This window comes from Manis javanica, chromosome 12, assembly GCF_040802235.1.
Source record: "Manis javanica isolate MJ-LG chromosome 12, MJ_LKY, whole genome shotgun sequence".
In the NCBI taxonomy this organism is placed as follows: Eukaryota; Metazoa; Chordata; class Mammalia; order Pholidota; family Manidae; genus Manis; species Manis javanica.
Window position 1 is genome coordinate 73,514,728 of NC_133167.1, and position 21,521 is coordinate 73,536,248.

Consider the following 21,521-nt stretch of genomic DNA (forward strand, 5'->3'; position numbering starts at 1 on the left):
ACATTACAGTGAAGTTGTCAGAAGGTAAGATAAAGCAGAAATCTAAAGTAAATATTCAAAAGATAAGAAAAATGGAATAAAGGAATTATAAAACAGTCAGAAAACAAATACCAAATATCAGTAGTGAGTCTATACATACTAATAAGTACTTTAAATATAATTAGACTAAATTCTCCAATCAAAAGGCATACTGTGGCTGAATAATTAATAAAACTAAACCAAAAACATCTGCCTACAAGAGACTCACATTAGACTTAATGACATGTAACAGAATGAAGTTAGGGGATGGAAAAAGATACTCCACATAAATGGGAACCAAAACAAAGCAGGGTTATACTTCCATCAGGTAAAACAGACTTTAAGCCAAAGACTGTAAAGCAAAAAAGGTAATTTTATAATGATAAAGGTGTCAGTCCACAAGAAATTTTGATTGCTGATCCAATTTCTTTCCTAGGAATTAGTTTGTTCAGGTATTTTATTTCTTCAAGATTCAAACTTAATAAGTAATATGTAAATTTTGTAAATTCTTAAGCACCCAACATAGAAGCACTTAAATATATTAATCAAATACTAATAGAACTGAAGCAAGAAACAGCAATATAATAATAATAGGAGACTTCAATATACTACTTTCAACAATGGATAAATCATTCAGACAGAAAATCAATAAGAAAACATTGGGCTTAAAAGAATATGTTAGAACAGATGCACTTAACAGACTTTTACAGAACATTCTATCCAGTAGTACCAGAATACACATTCTTCTCAAGCTCACAAAGAACATTCTTCAGGATAGATCATATGTTAGGCCACAAAACAAGTCTTAATAAATTTAGAAGATTGAAATCTTACCAAGAATTTTTTCTGGTCACAAAAGAATGAAATTAGAAATTAACTGCCAAAAAGAAAGCTGGAAAATCCACAAAATATGGAAATTAGAGAACTCACTGCTGAGCGACCATTGGGTAAATGAAGACATTGAAAGAGAAATAAATATTAAAAATCTTGAGATAAATGTAAAGGACAGTATAACACACCAAAACTTATAGAATGCTGTAAAAGCAGTTCAAAGATGGAAGTTCATAGCATTAAATACCAACAATAAGAAAAAAGAATAAATTCCTAAAAATAAACAACATAACTTTTCACCTCATATAACTAGAAAAAAGAAACAAATTAAACTAAAAACCAGAATAAACAAACAAGCAAACACACTAAGTCAAAAGTGAATAAAAGGAAGGGAATAAACAAGATCAGAATGTAAATAAATGAAAGAGACTAAGAATACCATAGAAAAAGTCAATGAAACTAAGAGCTCATTTTTTGAAAAGACAAACAAAATAAACAAATCTTGAGTGAGACTCAATAAGAAAAAAAGAGGACTCAAGTAAAAAAAATTGCAGTGAAACAGGAGACAATAGAACTGATATTACACAAGTGTAAAGGTATCATAAGAAACTTCTATAAACAATTGCAGGCCAACAAATCCAACCATAAAAAAATTGATAAATTCCTACAAACATATTACTTACTAAGTTTGAATCTTGAAGAAATAGAACGTCTGAACAAACTAATTAATAGCAAAGAAATTGGACCAGCAAACAAAATATTCCCAACAAAACTACATCCAGGCCCATGTGGTTTCACTGGTGAATTATTCCAAACATTTAAAGGAGAATTAATACCAATTCTCTCAACTTTTTCCAAGAAATACAAGTGGTGGGAACATTCCCGAACTTCTTTTCCAAGGCCATCATTACCCTGATAACAAAACTAACCAAGAGCACCACCAGAAAACTATACACCAATATCCCTGATGATCACAGATGAAAAATACTCAAGAAAATGTTAAGAGACTGAATTCAGCAATACAAGGATCATACACCATGATCAAGAGGAATTTATTTCAAGGGCGAAAGGGTGGTTTAACAGCCACAAATCATCAGTGTCATACCCTGAAAATCATGATCATCTCAATAGATGCATAAAAATTATATGACAATATTCAACATGCATTTATTATTAAAACTCTCAACAAAGTGGGTATAGAGGGAATGTACCTCAACACAATAAAGGCCATATATGACAAGTCCATAGACCATATCATACTTAATGATGAAATGTTGAAAGTTTTCCTTTAAGATTAGGTACAAGACAATGGTGTCTACTCTAGCCATTTTTTTTATTTACCATGGTAATGGGAGTCCGACCCAAGGTAATTAGGCAAAAAAAAGAAATGAAAGGTATCCAAATTGAAAAAGAAGAAGTACAATTGTGTCTACTTGCAGGTGCATGATATTATATATGGAAAACACTAAAGACTCCACCAAAATATTGTTAGAATTAATATTGAAGTAAAGAATATGGATAAAAAAACAATATTCAAAATAAGTTGCACTTCCACAAGCCAACAATGAACCATCAGAAAAACAAATTAAGAAAAAAATCCCATTTACCACTGCATCCAAAAGAATAGCCAGAAATATTTTAATCAATAAGATAGAGACCTGTAGGTTGGAAACAAAGGCATTGATGAAAGCACTGAAGAAGACATAAATTAATGTAAATATATTCCATGTCCAATGACTGAAAGAATTAATATTGTTAAAATGTCCACATTACCTAAAGCAATCTACATATTCAATGCATTCCTTATGAAAACTCCATTGACATTTTTCACAAAAACAGAAAAAAAAAACTTAAAAATTGTAGGAAGGGAACCACAAAAGATCGCATATTGTCAAAGCAGTATTGAGAAAGAACATAGCTGGAAGCATCACACTTCCTGATTTCAAACCTTATTATAAAGTTACAATAATCAAAACAGCATGGTATTGACATAAATAAACACATAGATCAATAAAGGAGAATAGAGAGCCATGCATATATGTAAAATTAATTTTTACACATTCCCATGCATATATGTAAAATTAATTTAACACAAAGAAGCAAATAATTTACAATGGGGAAATGACAGTCTCTTCCATAAATGGTGCTGGAATAGCTGGATATGCACACGCAAAAGAATGAATCTGCATCCTTATACCGTACACAAAAATCAACTCAAAATGGATCAAACTTGAACATGAAATCTGAAACCACAAAACTCCTGGAAGAAAATAGGGGGTAAACTACTGGATATTGGTCTTGGCAATTAATTTTCAGATTCATACAGAAAGTGCAAACAACAAAAGCAAAAATCAAGTGGGACTACATCGAATTAAAAAGTTTCTGTACACAAAGGGGACAGTCAACAAACTGGAAGGCAGCTTATGGGATGGGAGAAAATATTTGTAAATTATCATATAAGAGGTTAATATCCAAAATATATAATGAATTCAAACAACTTAATAGCAAAAAGCAAACAAAGAAAAACACACGATCTGACTAAAAATGGGCAAAGAAAAAGATGTAGAATTTTTCCAAAGTAGACTTAGAAATGGAAACTGGTGCATGAAGAGGTTCTCACATCACAAACCATTAGGAGAATGCAGATTAAAAAACAAGCAAAGCAAACTTAGATATCACCTCACACCTGTTAGGATGGCATTATCAGAAAGATAATAGATAAAAATTGCTGTCATGACTGTGGAGCCAAGGGACCTCTTGTGACCTGTTGGTGGGAATGTAAATTGGTGCAGGCACTTAAAAAAGAAATCTGTAATTCTTCAGGAAATTCAGTATGGACCTACCACAGGATCCAGCAATCTCACCTCTGGGTATATATCCAAAGGCCATGTTAACAGGATGTTGAAGAGATAGGCGCTCCCAGGTTCACAGTAGCCAAGACATGGGAACAAACTGAGTGTCCATCAAAGGACGAATGAATAAAGAAGAAGTACATATATACACCGGAATATTCACCCTTGAGAAAGAAGGAAATCTTGCTTTTTGTGACATGAATGCACCTTGAAGTCACTATTAGGACTATTAGCTGCAGCTGGATAATCTGCACCATTTGGCCTACATCCCTGACTTCCTTCTGCTATAGAAGGGCCAACCCCAGTATGAGCACTGTTTCACTCTAGCACAATAGCTGTTGCAGGGGTATTTCTTTTAATCCGATGTTACCCTCTAACAGAAAACAATAAAAAAATTCAAACAAAACTTTTAGGAGCCACCACAACTTTGTTTACAGCTATTTGCGCCCTTTACCCAAAGCGACATAAAAAACCTGTAGCTTTATCAACTTCAAGCCAACTCGGCCTAATAATAGTTACTATTGGCATTAATCAGCCACATTTAGCCTTTCTACGTATCTGCATCCATGCCTTCTTTGAGGCCGTATTGTTCACATGCTCGCAGTCAATTATTCATAGTCTGAATGATGAACAAGACATCCGAAAAACAGGAGGCTTATTCCATACTCTTCCCCTACCCACCTCCGTCCTCATCACTGGAAGCGCAGCCCTAACAGGAATGCCCTTCCTTACAGGATTCTGCTCCGAAGACCTTATCAGTGAGGTGTTCACACGTCGCGTACAAATGCCTGAGCCCTTATCATCTTCTGGCTGTACCTGCCCAACCTCTGCCTATAGCACTCAATTGTATTTTCCGTATTGCCCGGACAACCTTAAATAGTATTAACGAAAATAACCCAACACTAACGAACTCAATCAAACGCCTAATAGTAGGAAGTATTTTTGCCAGATTCTTATTGTCTAACAATAGTCCCCTAATAACTATTCCTCAAATAACCGTGCCTACTACCTAAAGTTTACTGCCTTGACTATTGCAGTTTTAGGCTTTACTCTAGCACTATAATTGTGTAACCTGTATCAAAATTTGTATCACAAAAACCCCTCAAACACAAGCTGCAATCTTTCTGTAACACCACCTGTGAGAAGAAATTAAAGCTGATTGAAACCAAAAAAAGAAAAAAAAACCCTCAAACATAAATTTCCAAGCTTACTAGACTATTTTCCCACAATTCTCCACCGCTCACGACCATCATGAAATCTCAACAAGTAAAAACCAGCATCTCTCCTCCTAGACCTAATCTGACTGGAAAATGCTTTACCAGCAGAGTCTGGAGCGGTCACAGGGCGCGCAGCCCTAGCAGGAGCTCCCGCGCTAACCACCACTGTGAGCGCTGCGGGGTCCCGCGGGTGGCCGGGCGGCGGGCGGAGCGTGTCGTGGGAGGGGTGGGGTTCAGGGCAGGGCGCCATCCGGGACCTGCTCCCGCCGCGCCTCGGCCACACCCCACCCTGCTGGAGGCCCAGTAGGCGTGGCCTTCACCTTCCCACCCCTCCCTCGCCCTGTGGAGAGACCGTACCAGCCCGCGCGGGGCGGACCTGCAAATTACTTGGAGCGTCCACCCTGCGCGTCCCCCCATCCCCACCTTACGCCAGGCGCACAGCCTCTGTGGCTCCCTCCTGGGATGCGCCTGGGGTCCCCCGTGTCTGCCCCTGGGGCGCAGCCTTAGGGGAGTATGTCCTCCCTGGAAGTGCCTGTCTGGAGGAGTGTGAGGCAGAGACTGGGCCTTGGCCCCCAAACGCCCGCTCCTGACCGTGACTACTTAGAGGGGAGCCGCCTGGGACGCCTCTTGATGGGGTCGTGATGTCTGGCCGCCCTCCGTGACCCTGAAGCTCTGGGGGCGCAGGATGGGGAAGGGGGAAGGGTGTCGCCCCCAAACCTCCCCTCGATCCCCACCTGGTCACGTGGACTCCTGGAATCTGCCCCTTCCTGGGCTCCCTAGCCCAGTGCGCCTCTGGATACAGGAAGCAAGCACACACGGGTGCCTGTGATGCCGGGCTTCTTGTTCTGGAGTCAGACTGAGCTTCGAAAACACAGTAGTTGAGCCGGCGAGAGGCGTTTATTTAGAGATGAAGAGGGGGTCAGAGCCCCTGGCTCACACCAGGAGAGGGCAAGAGAGTCCAGGGTGGTGCCTGTCCAGGGAATTCATAGGCGGTTGAGAGACAAAGGGCTAGGGATACAGACCTGCTAAGTGGACCCAAAATGTTCATCGTTGAAGAGACATTAAGTTTCTTAACAGTCTTCCCGTTATTTACAAGACATTTACTGCTCTGATTTCCTCCCAGGAAACTGCCTGCTTTGCTGGGCTGAGTTATCGTTTGTTAAATAGTATGTTAAGAAACTTACTTTTTTTTTACTAATTTTAAATTAATTTTAAATGCAATCTTCTCTGTAAGGTGGAATCCTTCCTCTTTTTACTACTTGTTTATTACTGGCCTTGCTTGCTAAATCGCACAGGTTGCAAAATGTTTTGGTAGGGGTTTCATTGAACATTGTTACATTTTTCTGCGATTATCTTGCTTTATTTTTTTCTGGAGGCCCTCACCCTACTGGTCCCTGTCTCAACTGGAGTCCAGTGGAATGTGAGTGCTCCATGTGAAGTGGAAATCTAGAGGGATTTTCTTCAACAATTCAACTGGCACAGGCCCCATGTCCTTTTTGAAGCCAACCCGTGCACTTGCCCTGCTGGGCGCTGGGTGACAGCTGCTTGCTTCTGTGGGCCAGGGCCTCTTCCTACTAAATTATGCCCAGAGCAGTCCTCCTGGGTGTGGAGTGGGATGCAGAGCAAAGTGGAAATTCTCCCTGTGCACCTGTCACCCGGGGATTTGTTCGAATAAACAAATTCTTCTCATCTCTGCATATACCTTGGGGTGGAAGTAAGAGAGGCAGGGGCTGTGGCTTTAGACAGAGTAGGGTGAGGGCCTCTGGTAAAAAAGCAAAGCAGGTTAATCACAGTCAGAACAATGTAACAATGTGCAAAGAAACCCCTTCAAGAATGTTAAACATTAAGCAAAATCAGTCACATTAATTCTTTAAGGTAAAAATATCAAATAGAATATAGGCATTCTTCAGTGAAATGACTTAAAACTAAAAAGCCAGGAGTAACTTGGCCTAGAATGTTTGAATATCCCCCAGATAAGAAAGTACCTCAGCATAGCCCAAGTCTTCATTGTGTCAATTAAGTCATACTATTGTAAGATTTACCTGAGCCTGCTGAAAGACCCAGCTTATGTTTTTAAGTTTACTCAGATGCTGCTTTTCCTCCTCCAGCTCTAATGAAAATAATCTGCAACCTGGGCAACTGATTTCAGCAAACAAGCCCACTCAATCATGTAGTTAAAACAAGAAGGATTCCATCTAAAAGATAAGATTGCATTTTAAAACCCAGGATGTTAAAAAGTAAGTTCTTAACATACTTGTTAACAGACAGACAATAACTCAGTCCACCTTGAAAGTAGAGCAGGCAGTCATGGATGATACGCTCTGAGACCAAGAAGCTGCTATCCTGAGAGAATAGGAGCAGTAAATTTCCTGTGTTAAGCTAATTTTGCAGAAGACCGATAAGAAACTAATGTCTCCTCAAAGAAAAACACTTTGGGACCACTTAGCAGGTCTGCATCCATAGCCCTTTCTCTCTCAACCGCCCATAAATCCCCTACAAAACGCACCACTCTGGACTCTCTTGTTCTCTCCCAGCAGGAGCCAGGAGCTCTGTCCTCACGCTTCATCTCTAAATAAAAGGCTCTCTGTTGCTCTCCTACTCTGTTTGCCAAGTTCATTCTTTGACTCCATGAACAAGAACCCATGGAACAGAAGGCTTCATTGATGAGTTAGAAAGATGGCCTTAATGGGTTGCTTAGCCAGCTGCCTGGAAGGTGGGGGTTCTGGTAAAGGGAGGGTTGGGGCAGAAAAGCAGCTTTGGTGGGGCCGTGGGGGGTGTGTTTTGCCTGGAAGGGAACTCCCCTCCCTGACGCCATGGGGCACGCCCCTTGTCCCTGGCCTTTCCATTTTCCCCCTAGTTCCAACTGTAGGAAAAAGTACTCAGGTTGACTGAAATCCAGCTCCACAGCTGCCGCTTAGCCCCACTTCCCCTCTGGGGCCGGAATAGGCAGCTCTGGTCTCCTCTTCTGGCCTCCCCTTAAGGCCTCAGAATGTCTCTATGATTACTGCCTGGTGTAGTCTTTTTCCAACCAAGTCCCTCCCTTCTTAGTTAGATTCTTCCACTTATTTCCAGACAGCCCTCCTTTGGCTCTACATTTTCATCTGCTCACAGGCCATCTCTACCTGGACCTTTATGGAATCTTCCACCAGTGCTCATGAGTGGGTAAAACTGTAATATTTCCAGAATATCTTGCCTGGTTTTAGTACATCTCCATATCAATAGGCAACCAGAGGTGGAAAGAAGTATGGCTTTAGTGCATTTGTATCATTCCTCAGGGGTGGAGAGGAGTTCATCTCCCTACCAATGGGTAATCACCTGGGCAACAGAGGGCTTATCCGCTGTACCTGAGAGGAGACGGGGAAGGCTGCTTTTGCTTCTGCTGGAGCAGGAAAGAGAGAAGGCCACAGACTGCAGTTTGTAAGCAATAAATGAATTTTAAACTTTATTTCTTCCTTTGACTGATTTCTGTTGTTAAAGGTATTTTGCCCTGGGATTTCCTCTCCCCGGACTTACAGCACAGATCCCTCTGCCACCAGCAGCCAACCAGGAGGCCAGGCAGAAAGGGATAGCTGGCCCCAACTTCTGTCCCTCCTGTCATCCTTTCTCCTATGGATGCTGCAGCACTCTAGGTGCTGCACCTTGTAGATCTGGAAGAGAATCAGATGTGACCATAATGTCATCAAGATAATGAAACAGGTGCACTGTTGGCAGTTTCTCCCATGCTGCCAAGTCCTGGGCTACAAGTCTGTGACACGTGGTGGGACTGCAGATAGACAGTGAACATCCTCGGCCAGCCTTCCCCAGCCTTCCCACATGAAGGCAAACTGTTCCTGGCTCTCCTGTGTTATGTCAATAGAGAAGAAAGCACTAGCAAGGCCCTCAACATGATGTGTCACACAGGGGAAGTAAAAGGACTATAAGTGCACATTATGCTCCTCCTCCTCTAGGGTTTCCCCTCTCCAGCTCCTCTAGGGTTTCTCTGATTTCTTTGTGCCCCCTGGCAATACATACTGCTTAGTATTTGTCACTTGCCGAGGTACACAGAGCTATGGGCGAGTGCTTAGCAAGTCCCCTCCGAGCTGCCTTTACCATACATATCCTCAGTCGGAACTCACCTGCAGTGGTCTGTAACCACAGGCCCTGCAGGGTAGCCAACCCCAAAATATATTCAGGGATTGGAGAAATATACACAGTGTACTGCTTTGGGGGTAAATGCCCCATTCCCAATGTATTTTGGGCTTTCTTCACTCTAACTGCCTTACCCTTGGAGCATCTATCACAGTGGGGGTCCCAGGAAACCACTCAGGGTTGCCATAAATCAGAAAACATTCAACTCCGCACTCCACCAGTGCCAGAGCACATTGTAGATTCACTGGGGACCAGTGAATTGCTAATTGTACATGTCATGTGGCTTCCAGTCCTCTCTGCGCCCCCAAGGTGGAGGCATTGACATCCTCCCCAGTCAAACCACAATCCCCAATCACCCTCCTGTGGGGTCAGGGACCCTGGAAGTCCAGCAGGCACATGGGCCAGAGGAGAGGCTTTGCCTCTGGCTTCCATGTCTTGTACCTCAGCGGCTTGGATTGCTGCTTTGGCTTTAATAGTTGCCACAGTTCTAGGAAGATTCTACTAGGCTCTCCATGGAGTATTTCTTTCACTGCCCCCGCCTTTATCAAATCAACCCATAATCTGGGTCCTCAAGACCTTCACAGGGCCCTGTAAACCTCTTCTTTCAGCCGCAGACCATACTTCTTTCTGAGCTCTTCTGATTTCAGCCTCCCCCAGATCTGAGCAGCAGGAGTGACCTCACTTACGGGTTTTCCTACGTGGAGGAGCAAGAACAGTCACTAGGGACCCAGAGAAGGATGGAGGAGCTGTACGGAGCACTAGAGTCCTCATCCCCGTGGTGAACAACTCCTCACAGGGGCCCTGTCGGTCCACATAACAGCTGACACTTTCCATGCCCAGCTCCCCAGCACCTGCTGGAGTGATGCACATGTTTTCCAACTAGCAGGGAAATATGGCAACTCACCCTGATTAGGCCAAACTGCCCTTAGGGCTGCAGTCAGGCAATTCAAAAGTACATCATTCCCTGGTGCTCACTGGCATTTTGTATCCTCTGCCAGAGAGATGGGTGAGTTGTCAGGGAAGCCACTTCACTCATTTCTGACCCAGATGGAACAATGCCCTCTACTCCTAAACCCCAAAGATGCAAAAGCCATGTACACAGAGGCTCCAGCTTGGCCTGGGTATAGTCGCGGAGCGTGGAGTGCTCGACAGTGGGGTGCAGTCTGCTCCACTCAGCGAGGAACCCGCAGTTCTTGCATCTTTATTTGCATAACAAATCGGGCAGGCCTTCAATATGGGAGGGTTGGTACCTCAGGCAGCAGGCTCAGCAACAGCTCTGTCGTCGGCCCTACCCTGCCATTGTCCCCTGCACCTCCTACCCTACCATCTCCTCTGCTGTCTCCAGGGCTGAAGGCACCACCCCTTCCTTCACCACCCCCATGGGCTCTCTATCTCCCGTTTTTGTGCTGTCCCGTCCTGTGCCACCAGTGTGGCACAAACAGCAGTGGGACCTGTTTTCTTTCCCTTCTCAGACCACCCCACAACTCATCTTCCTGGACGCTTGCCACTGGAGGGCATTTCTCTCATTAGAAACCCTTTCTAACACTGCAAGAAGCAACCACCCCACTTTTCCTGCCACCTCATGGCCACTCAGTTCCCAAGTCCCTGATTTTACACGGGGCCGACTCCACTGCCTCCAGTGCCCCCATTTTTCCCAGTTTCTGGGGAGAGGCCCACTCCTCCAGGAGGCACTTTCCCGCAGACACCATCCCCACTGTGGGATCTCCAGGTGAAGCCTCGCCATCCACAGGGGAATCCTCTGGTGAATCCCTGCCACCCCTGGGGGGTCCCCAGATGTATCCCCACCACCTCTAGGGGACTGAGTATCTCCACACCATCTAAACAAGCAGTCTGCACCAACAGGGAACCATGAGGACTGATTTCAGGTTCACCAGATCCTGCCAACTATGCCAGATATAGCCTTGGTTGGAAAGATGTTCCCAGGCCAGGGCAAGTCACCCTATGAGACTGCAAAACCGAAATCAGTCAAGGGAAAGGGCAGGTCGGGAGAAAGGCTTTTATTTGTTACAGTCGCTAGCCAGGCTCAGCACCATCTATCTTGTCCAGCTGCAGATGGTGCTCTCCTTCCCCTACCCACCCCTTCTAGCAGGAACTCCGTGAGTGGATGCTTAGTGCTTGGCAGATGCCAGACCAGTTCATACCAGGAATGGACGGGAGGAGAGAATGCCCATTTCCTTTCCACCCCTTGTCCCGGAGGTTGCAAGGCCCTGCACTGGTTACAACCATTGATCTGTAAATGGACTAAGGCTAGGTGGGAGGTTCTGGAAATTCTGCATTGACTCCCTTAGTTCTGTGCCCTCTGGAGCTTACAGACAGGTTAGAGGAACGTAACAATAGATTTATACTAACTAGATGAAGCACTTGTGATGTGCCAGGCCTTCCAAGCCTTCTTCCCAGCGTAATTCCTTCAGTGCTCTCTGTGACCTCACGTAATCAAGATCCTACGATGACAGCCAAGGGACAGGAGGAGAAACTGTGCTACCAAGGTCGGGGACTCACCCGTAGTCAAATGCCTACCAAGTGGTTAAAGCTGGATGTTGAAAATGAGCTAGTAGCTCCTTATTCTGTGATCTTAACCATGACATTTGTTCTGTAAATATGTCACACCGTGAACAAAATGGATGAATGTATCCATTTTGTTGCTGCATCCAAACCCCACTGCCTTATGTCTGAAAAATAGAATATGTGAGTAGCAGCCATGACACATACACACTGATATGGGTTACCAAGCTCACTGCCCTGGGCAGTGTCAGGATCCTTTTGTACAGAAAGCATGAAAAGTGGGGAAGTGACTGCTTGTCATGCAATGTGGCTGTGACAGCACATCCCCTTGGCTGTGCTGTTCACACCACGCAGTGGTCACCAGGTATGTGCTTCCTAGGAGGGATTACTGGGTTCAGCATACAAGGCTGCCCACCACATATGTCAACAGGAGGCCCTCGGGTATGGTCCTCAGAGAACAGAGACCTCGGGAAGGTGGATGCCTTGGGAGTAGATGACAACACCTGGGTCTCCTGTCATTGCCACCCCTTCAAGGTGCACACCTGAAAATGGCCTAGAGGGCGGATGACTTGCTCAAGATCTCCTGACCCGAACCCGGGCCTGACTTGCGTGGTGCTCCACGCCCCATGCCAAGCCTGGTTGGCATTGTTCCATCTCTGAGCCTGTGTGTCAGACACACATGACACCAGCCCCCAGGAGTTGGAGGTGTCATCCATATATCCCTGAGGATGTACCTAGGGAGGAATGTCTGGCATGACCCTGCCTGTGCAGGTTGGGACATTGGGTAGCTCCTGGGTGGCACTGTGGGTTCAGCAGGACAGGGAACTGGTGAGAAAAAGAGGTCTGAGCTCAGCTCGTCTCCTCAGAGCTGGGACCCTAGGGACATTGCCAAATAGCGAGGGGAGGGCTCTGGTGGAGATCTGTGTAGTCATGCATGGCAAGGGGTCCAGGAGGATGGGTGGTCAGCAGCCTGAGGGGCATGTGGGTGTGTCTGAATGCAGGGAGGGGCCCATGAAATGGAACCTTCAGGAAGTGATGTCACTGATGACACACCCAGTAGAACCTGAATTGTGACCTGGTGCCTAGTTCCTGGTCACAGACCCCAGTCCTGCTCACTTGACCGGAGACGCTCGACAGAGCAACATACGGTCTTGTTGTGCAGAGCCTTCTGAAGGCATGGAAGTCAGGGAAGCAAACAGGGACAGTCTTCCTGCTCGCTGTGGGCGTTGGCTCAGAGACCACCTCCAATGCCTCTGTCTGTGTTGTCCAAGGAACCCCGAGGTAACACAGGGCAGCCCAGAGCAGGCCACCCCAGGTCCAGGCTCCAAGTGTGACCCATCCCGGGATGACCTTCCCCCCGGCCCTTTCTGTGTGTGTGCGGTGGGTGTGGGGTATGGGCAGGACTGAAGGCTGTGGAGGAGGGGGGCCATTTCTGGGTGCCAGCATGTTGTGAGGTGGTGGCCCCCTGTTGGGGCAGTCAGTGTCACACCTCTGCTCTCATCATTCAGGACATGGAGGTGAGTGTTGGGACCAGGTACTTCCACCCACATGTTAGTCCTGAGCCCAGGGTGTGTCCTCTCCTTCCCTCAGTGACCAGTCGTATGCAGATGGCCCTGTGTGCCTGATGTCAGAGGCAGGGGCTGAGGCCCACATTTCCCTGAGGGGAGGTCCAGGCAGCCCCAGGAGGCACCTCCCAAGCTACTAGGCACTAGCTTTTTGAAGCTCCACCCAGGGGAGCATGGAGGAGCTGGTGGATGGATTCACCTACTCCATCTCTCTAGGCCTGGGGCAGACTGTCTACACCCAGGACCCCGTTCCAAACCTGGCAACCTGCCAGGGGCTTCCCCATGAGAGTGGTCGACAGTCCCACTCCAGAGGGCCTGGAATCTCATTCCCTGGGGGCACCCCTTCCCTCTCCTTGATCGCACCCCAGAGGGCTGGGGACTCTCGGGTGAGTTGCAAACCTCCCTTGTCCTGGTGGTTCCTGTGTTTCCCACTGACAATACACCCCCTGCCCCCTTCAGCATGAAGAGGAGTCAACTCTCCGTGGGAATAAGGTCTGCAGGCGGAGGGCTCCCTGGACAGGTGTGAGGACGGCACAAGAGACTCCTGTGCTGGAGCTACGGCCGGTGTCACCTGCTTCAGCCCTGAGGCCCGGAGCACCTGCCAGAATGGCACCGGGCCTGGCAGAGCCAGCGCCAGGTCCAGAGCCCACCAGCCCCTGTGCGGCGATCTTGGACATCCCAGGAGTGGTCTCTGGCCCCGAGGTGGAGCCCCATGAGCCGTCAGAACCCAGCAGGTGACCCATTTTGGATTCCCACAGGCGGGATGATGACTGGGAACTTCCTATTTGGGAGGATGGGAGACGATGGGGTCCCGGGACACACAGGGTCAGGAAGGGGGAGGAGCAGTTGCCTGGACAGGCAGGGGAATGCAGAGTGGCCAGGCCCACACAAGGGTGGGCTGGAAGGGCAGTGTTGCTGGGAAGACCACGCTTCTCACTCTTCCACCCCAGGCCTTCCCCCAGCCCCGGGATGGGCCGGGCTAGGCGCCATGCCTGGGAGCCCAATGATGTGACCAGCGTCCTCCATGGCAGCCAGCTTTCATCTATCCCAGAGGGCCGAGTCCTCCACCACTTGGCCCAGGAGGAGCACCTGGGGCCCACTGTGGCAGAGCTAGAAGGTGAGGGGCTGCAGCCAGGGAACCGTCTAGGGTGGGCTTCCTGGACCAGGGTTGCCTGCAACGCAGTGAGGGCTTTTCTGTCATTGTAAGGTGTGGGGAATCAGCCCTGGGGTGACCCTTTCTCTGTGTCCTCCCTGCTCCAGAACCACGGCAGACGCAGCTGGCTCCAGAGACACAGGGAGGGCTGGCTTCATGGCTAGAGCCAGTTCAGGAGCTCCCTGAGACCCCTGTGCTGGAGCTACGGCCGGTGTCACCTGCTTCAGCCCCTGCAGAGCCGGAGGACGTCCCAGCAGTGCCCTCAGCCCCACCGCGGAGCCTTGAGCTTGAGCCCCATGAGCCCTCAGGCACAGGGCCCAGGGCACCTGCCAGAATGGCACCAGGCCTGGCAGGGGCAAAGCCAGCTCCAGAGTCCACCCTTCTGGCATTCCCTCCCCGCCTGGTTGCCGAGCAGCTGACCCTGATGTATGCGGTGAGTGGAGCGGGATCGAAGTTGGGGTGGGCCTTCCCTGTGCAATGGGCTGTCCCAGACCTGCTGTCCCAATGTGCACTCCTGTGATCTGGGCTGACGTGCCACCTTCCCACCATATGCCCTGAGAAACTCTCCTCACCCCCAAGCCTTCACTGACCACAGGGACAGTAGGGCTGGCACTTAGGGATCCTTGCAGACCAATGAGAAATAGCAGAGGGAAGGTGGGCAGGGCCTGGCTGGGGTGAGAGGGGCAGTGTAGTAGAGGGGCGCTCAGAGAGGTGCTGCCAGGGCCTTAGGTCCTCAGGCCGTTGGCTGGCAGGCCTCCACAGCCTCCGCACTTCAGAGGCCCCTGCCATGTACCTGACAGACAACAAAGGCCCGGTTGGAGTTGTTTTGGGGGTAACTGCACCTGAGTGGGTAGGGGGATCCACAGGGTGACAGAATGGGAGGCAGATGCCCCAGGACGTGCAGGCATGAGCTGCCTTGTGCTGCAGGGAGGAGGTGAGGGAGGATGACTGTTCTCAGTGAGCCCCTCTGTTCCCCACCATTGTGGGGTCCAGTGCATCCGTTCCTGGGTGCCTCAGTGGATGGAGTCCGAAGCCTGGACCGCCATAAGGCTCACACCACATCCTCAGTGGCCTGGGCTCCAGCTCTGACTGGTAACCGCCTGGGCCCAGGGGCACCGTGGACTCAGCTAAATGACACCCCCTTGCCATCCCCAGGAACTGTTCACCAAGGTGGCAGTGGCCGACCGCATGACCCGCTGTGGGAGCCAGTCATACAATGGAAATGTTGAACACCTGGCCCCCACCATCAATACGATCATAAAACAATTGGATGATGCAGCCAATGTGGTCATCTCCTCCTGCCTCGGGGCCCCAGGCATGACGGCATGGGACAGGGCCCGAGTGGTAGAGTTCTGGATCCAGGTGGCCAAGGTGTGCCATGGAACAGCCCCCAGGGTCCATCCTGGCATGTTGGGACCTTCTCCCCTCCTTGGCCAACTCTCAGGATGGAGTCCTACAGTCTGACCCTGCCCGGTCCCTGGGCCCCTCCTGCCAGGGACGTGCTGACCTGGGCTCGCAGGCCCCGAGGGTGGGACAGCCATTCCTGGCCCCTTCCTTGGGTTGAGATACAGTCCTCCACCGAGGAGGGCTGCTCAACAGGTACTGGGTGTGCTGGGCTCCCTGGGTGCCTGCCTCCTTAAGGACAGGAGTTCATAGGGGGACAGAAGCAGGCCACGTTCTCAGCTCTGTCTTCCCTCCCAGGAGTGTCTGGACCTTGAGAATTTTGCACACCTCCATGCCATTCTCTTGGCCCTGCAGAGCCCTGCCATCAGTCGTCTGCAATGCACCTGGGGACATGTTTCCTGGTAGGTAGTCCTGTCACTAGGACCAGGGGACCTTAGTGGACCAGAGACACCACCCCTAGGTCTGGCAGTGTCCCCTCAGTCGGCTGGGCTCCTGGGAGGCGGCAGACCCTGGGGACAGGGGCTTACAGGATGGCGGGCCCTCAGAGCCCCCATGGGTTAGGCCAGCGGTTCCCCCTCAGGAATTGGGTTTCTTCGTCAGGTGTGGGTTGAAGCCAATGGGAGATGTTCAGCATGTGTTCTGCAGCAGGAGATCTCTGTCCCAAGGACAGCCACCTGTCCCAAAGCAGATCTGCCCCCAGGAGAACTGCAGGCCTCAGATTCCCCAGGACTAAGAGCCATGGTGGAAAGCCTCATGCAGGCTAGTGGAAAAGGGGTCCAACACCCCCAAAGCCTCCACCTGTTGGCCACATGTCTCCCTCCTCTCTCCTCCCCTTAGGAAGAGCTCCAGGATGCATAAGAGACTTGAAAAAGAGAGGTGGCTTAACCGGAAGAGGCTCCTCAAGGTAAATGGAGGCTAGAGGTCTAGAGGGAGGGAATCCTTGGGGCAAGCCCTCTGCCGTGCTGTGGCCCAGCCTTGGGTGCTGACTCGAGGTGTGCATGGTGAGAGGGGACAGCTGATGGGAGAAGTAGGCTCCGCCTGGCCCCCAAGGTCCTGTTTGTCTCCCTCCCTGGCTCCACTTGACTGGGGGCCTGACATCCAGTGAGGACCCAGAGGACAGACTCCTGGTCAGGGCTGGGGCTGGGGCTGGCGCTGGGCTGGCAGCAGGGGTGGGGCCTATGGCTGAGCAAGGTCGGCCCCTCCCCAGGGCCCCCTGAGCCCATCACTGGCCCTCTGAGGCCTCAGGCTCCTCATCTGGTCATGGAAGGTTGTCACCCTGGGGTGCGGGCCTCCCAGGTGAGCAGGGTCCAGGGAGCACAAGATGGCCTTCAGCTTTGTGCCCATCCCACCTGGTCGTGTGAGGGGAGCCGTGATGATAGCCAGGTGACAGTGAGTGCTCAGGGCACCCTGGGAGGCAAAGGGAACTCCCCTGACACTCTGCAGGTGAGGAAGCCTCTCAGGGCAGCCGGCGGTGGCCCAAGGACACCCTTGAGTATGAGTGTGTGCTGGAGCTGCAATCGCCCTCAGCTGAGAGCCTGCTGGGGGTGGGGACAGCATAGCACCAGGGGACTCAGGCGAGGCATCCACCACCCAAGCTCTGATTTGTGGGGGGCCATGTGGGAGGGGAGCATGAGCACACCTGAGTGTCCCGGACCTTGCAGGAGGCGACCTCCATGGTGACGCAACAGCATTGTTTCCTCCGGAAATCCGAGGATAGGCAGGAGGTGAGAGTGGCCTGGCCAGGGTCATGGCTGTGGGGGAGACCCTGTACTTGCTGCTGGTGCCACCAGCCCTGAACTGCCAGGACTGGGGTGACAAGGAGGGAGAGAGCAGCTTGGAACAGAGAGAAGTTGGAGGATGGGTGCAGGGACCACGGGTCTTGGGATTGGCCAAAAGCCAGCCCTGGGAAGGACAGGAGGGGAGAGCAGGGCGAAGGGACGGCGTGGGAGGAAGCACAGGGTGGTCCAAGGGGAGCTAGGGGCTGCGAGTGAGGGGTTCAGGAGAGGCTCTATGGGCTCCCCTGAGGTAGACGGGGCACCTCCCCACCCCAGTGGCACAGCATGGTCCCCATCTTCAGATTGTTCATGGCTGGCCTCCAGGTCCTAGACAAACCCCTGGAACAGAATGATGGGAGTGAGGCCAGAGGGGCACAGGGTGTGCAGGATGGTGAGCTTTGAAGAGGAGAGAGACCCTAGTGACCGGAACTCTCAGCACCAGGCCACCCGCCTCTTGGGAGTCTCCCCTCCACCCCAGGGGCTGGGCTCCTTGGAGAGGGCAGCCAGAAGGACCCCCTGCCCCCCTTAAGCCCTGGTCCCAGCCCCAGGGCAGGTGGGGCTGAGGGCTACAGGCTGCAGCCTCTGAGCGGGATGGCCTCTCCCTCAGGCCCTGCCCAGCCGGAGGGATGTTGCTCCTTCAAGGCAGGAAGCACAGGAGGGGGCTGTCCGTGCCTTCCTGCCTGAGGCCTCAGTCACCGTGTCATCAGAGAGACTTGCATGGGAAGCTTGGCCTCAGCTCCCCAGTCCAGTCCCTCCTCCTCGGTACCCCAGATCCTGGCCTAGGTCTGAGTGCTCCAACTTGAGAAAGGGTGGGGAGGTTTGGGCCTCATTCTGGGTGCAGGGGGCTGTTTCTGATGCACTTTGGCTGCCTTGGTGCCTTCCAGGGTGACGGGATGAGACAGAGTTGAGCTACTGTAACACCCCGCCACAGAAAGTGAGGGGGGGTGCAGAGACCCTGGGCAGGACCCTGTCCGGCCCAACCCCTGGGTCTGACATGTCTTGAGAAGGTTAACACACCCAGAGCTGAGGACACTCAAGGCTTTGTCGGGTGGGGGATGGGGGTGGCATCAAGACGGCCTTCCTGGAGGAGCAGCTAGAGACCCAACAGTGGGAACAGGCAGGGCTAGATAGCATTGGAGGGAAGGCGGGTTCCCATGGGAGCAAAGATCAGGGACCATCCCACTGCTCTGCTCCTCACACCCCTCCTTGTGTGCATCCTGTCCTTCCTCTGCCGCAGGAAAGTTCTATCCTACCTGAGATGCTCATACACAAGTACGTGGCCATGACGCATCACCTGGAACCTGAGGAGCACTTCAGGTCCTTCTTCCAGGCCGTGGAGCCCCTGGATGAGCAGAAGAGGTGAGGCTGGGCAGGAGTCACGTGTGGGTTCCAGCTGCTGGCAGGCTCTGGGAGAAGGGCCCCTGACATGTGGCTCCAGGGACTCACAGGTGCCCCTCTGTCCTGCAGATACACCCTGTCCTGCCAACTGGAGCCCCCAGGCCAGAGGGCCAGCAGAAAGGGACTCTTGTTCTTCAGGTCCCGCAACATTTAAACTTAGTGGCCAGAGTCAGGTAAGTTTCTGGCCTGGGGCCATTCGCAAGGGGTGGGCTGCTCCCCAGCCAGAGGGGCACAGGGTGTGCAGGATGGTGAGCTTTGAAGAGGAGAGAGACCCTAGTGACCGGAGCTCTCAGCACCAGGCCACCCGCCTCTTGGGAGTCTCCCCTCCACCCCAGGGCTGGGCTCCTTGGAGAGGGCAGCCAGAAGGACCCCCTGCCTCCCTTAAGCCCCGGTCCCAGCCCCAGGGCAGGTGGGGCTGAGGGCTACAGGCTGCAGCCTCTGAGCTGGACGGCCTCTCCCTCAGGCCCTGCCCAGGTGGAGGGATGTTGCTCCTTTAAGGCAGGAAGCACAGGAGGGGGCTGTCCGTGCCTTCCTGCCTGAGGCTTCAGTCTCCGTGTCATCAGAGAGACTTGCATGGGAAGCTTGGCCTCAGCTCCCCAGTCCAGTCCCTCCTCCTCGGTACCCCAGATCCTGGCCTAGGTATGAGTGCTCCAACTTGAGAAAGGGTGGGGAGGTTTGGGCCTCATTCTGGGTGCAGGGGGCTGTTTCTGATGCACTTTGGCTGCCTTGGTGCCTTCCAGGGTGACGGGATGAGACAGAGTTGAGCTACTGTAACACCCCACCACAGAAAGTGAGGGGGGGGTGCAGAAACCCTGGGCAGGACCCTGTCCGGCCCAACCCCTGGGTCTGACATGTCTTGAGAAGGTTAACACACCCAGAGCTGAGGACACTCAAGGCTTTGTCGGGTGGGGGATGGGGGTGGCATCAAGACGGCCTTCCTGGAGGAGCAGCGCTAGAGACCCAACAGTGGGAACAGGCAGGGCTAGATAGCATTGGAGGGAGGGCAGGTTCCCACGGGAGCAAAGATCAGGGACCATCCCACTGCTCCGCTCCTCACGCCCCTCCTTGTGTACATCCTGTCCTTCCTCTGCCGCAGGAAAGTTCCATCCTACGTGAGATGCTCATACACAAGTACGTGGGCATGACACATCACCTGGAACCCGAGGAGCACTTCAGGTCCTTCTTCCAGGCCGTGGAGCCCCTGGATGAGCAGAAGAGGTGAGGCTGGGCAGGAGTCACGTGTGGGTTCCAGCTGCTGGCAGGCTCTGGGAGAAGGGCCCCTGACATGTGGCTCCAGGGACTCACAGGTGCCCCTCTGTCCTGCAGATACACCCTGTCCTGCCAGCTGGAGCCCCCAGGCCAGAGGGCCAGCAGAAAGGGACTCTTGTTCTTCAGGTCCCGCAACATTTAAACTTAGTGGCCAGAGTCAGGTAAGTTTCAGGCCTGGGGCCATTCGCAAGGGGTGGGCTGCTCCCCAGCCAGAGGGGCACAGAGTGTGCAGGATGGTGAGCTTTGAAGAGGAGAGAGACCCTAGTGACCGGAGCTCTCAGCACCAGGCCACCCGCTTCTTGGGAGTCTCCCCTCCACCCCAGGGGCTGGGCTCCTTGGAGAGGGCAGCCAGAAGGACCCCCTGCCTCCCTTAAGCCCTGGTCCCAGCCCCAGGGCAGGTGGGGCTGAGGGCTACAGGCTGCAGCCTCTGAGCTGGACGGCCTCTCCCTCAGGCCCTGCCCAGGTGGAGGGATGTTGCTCCTTCAAGGCAGGAAGCACAGGAGGGGGCTGTCCGTGCCTTCCTGCCTGAGGCCTCAGTCTCCGTGTCATCAGAGAGACTTGCATGGGAAGCTTGGCCTCAGCTCCCCAGTCCAGTCCCTCCTCCTCGGTACCCCAGATCCTGGCCTAGGTATGAGTGCTCCAACTTGAGAAAGGGTGGGGAGGTTTGGGCCTCATTCTGGGTACAGGGGGCTGTTTCTGATGCACTTTGGCTGCCTTGGTGCCTTCCAGGGTGACGGGATGAGACAGAGTTGAGCTACTGTAACACCCCACCACAGAAAGTGGGGGGGGGTGCAGAGCCCCTGGGCAGGACCCTGTCCGGCCCAACCCCTGGGTCTGACATGTCTTGAGAAGGTTAACACACCCAGAGCTGAGGACACTCAAGGCTTTGTCGGGTGGGGGATGGGGGTGGCATCAAGACGGCCTTCCTGGAGGAGCAGCGCTAGAGACCCAACAGTGGGAACAGGCAGGGCTAGATAGCATTGGAGGGAGGGCAGGTTCCCACGGGAGCAAAGATCAGGGACCATCCCACTGCTCCGCTCCTCACGCCCCTCCTTGTGTACATCCTGTCCTTCTGCCGCAGGAAAGTTCCATCCTACGTGAGATGCTCATACACAAGTACGTGGCCATGACACATCACCTGGAACCCGAGGAGCACTTCAGGTCCTTCCTTCCAGGCCGTGGAGCCCCTGGATGAGCAGAAGAGGTGAGGCTGGGCAGGAGTCACGTGTGGGTTCCAGCTGCTGGCAGGCTCTGGGAGAAGGGCCCCTGACATGTGGCTCCAGGGACTCACAGGTGCCCCTCTGTCCTGCAGATACACCCTGTCCTGCCAGCTGGAGCCCCCAGGCCAGAGGGCCAGCAGAAAGGGACTCTTGTTCTTCAGGTCCCGC

The 21,521-nt window shown here is 51.7% G+C and overlaps 1 protein-coding gene and 1 long non-coding RNA gene across 3 annotated transcripts in view; one reads left to right on the forward strand and one right to left on the reverse strand.

Moving 5' to 3' along the window:
• LOC140845111 (ral guanine nucleotide dissociation stimulator-like) overlaps window positions 1-20,080 on the forward strand; it is a 41,552-nt gene extending 21,472 nt beyond the window's left edge. Inside the window, exons 1-10 of one of the 2 annotated variants that reach the window (XM_073218866.1) lie at window positions 13,738-13,868; window positions 14,085-14,251; window positions 14,395-14,720; window positions 15,443-15,658; window positions 15,989-16,092; window positions 16,529-16,595; window positions 17,353-17,415; window positions 18,704-18,825; window positions 18,934-19,037; window positions 19,961-20,080. In XM_073218866.1, the coding sequence (XP_073074967.1) occupies window positions 13,741-13,868; window positions 14,085-14,251; window positions 14,395-14,720; window positions 15,443-15,658; window positions 15,989-16,092; window positions 16,529-16,595; window positions 17,353-17,415; window positions 18,704-18,825; window positions 18,934-19,018 (1,278 nt within the window). In that variant the 5' untranslated portion in view covers window positions 13,738-13,740 and the 3' untranslated portion in view covers window positions 19,019-19,037; window positions 19,961-20,080. Of the gene's footprint in view, window positions 1-13,593; window positions 13,869-14,084; window positions 14,252-14,394; window positions 14,721-15,442; window positions 15,659-15,988; window positions 16,093-16,528; window positions 16,596-17,352; window positions 17,416-18,703; window positions 18,826-18,933; window positions 19,038-19,960 lie in introns of those variants that run through there. The other variant, XM_073218865.1, reaches the window with a different exon arrangement.
• Window positions 11,050-12,246, reverse strand: LOC140845115 (uncharacterized). The gene is made up of 2 exons (XR_012123823.1): window positions 12,112-12,246; window positions 11,050-11,508 (listed from the first exon to the last, which is right to left on the reverse strand). It is a non-coding gene; the product is annotated as an uncharacterized lncRNA (long non-coding RNA).
• Window positions 20,081-21,521: the final 1,441 nt, after the last annotated feature.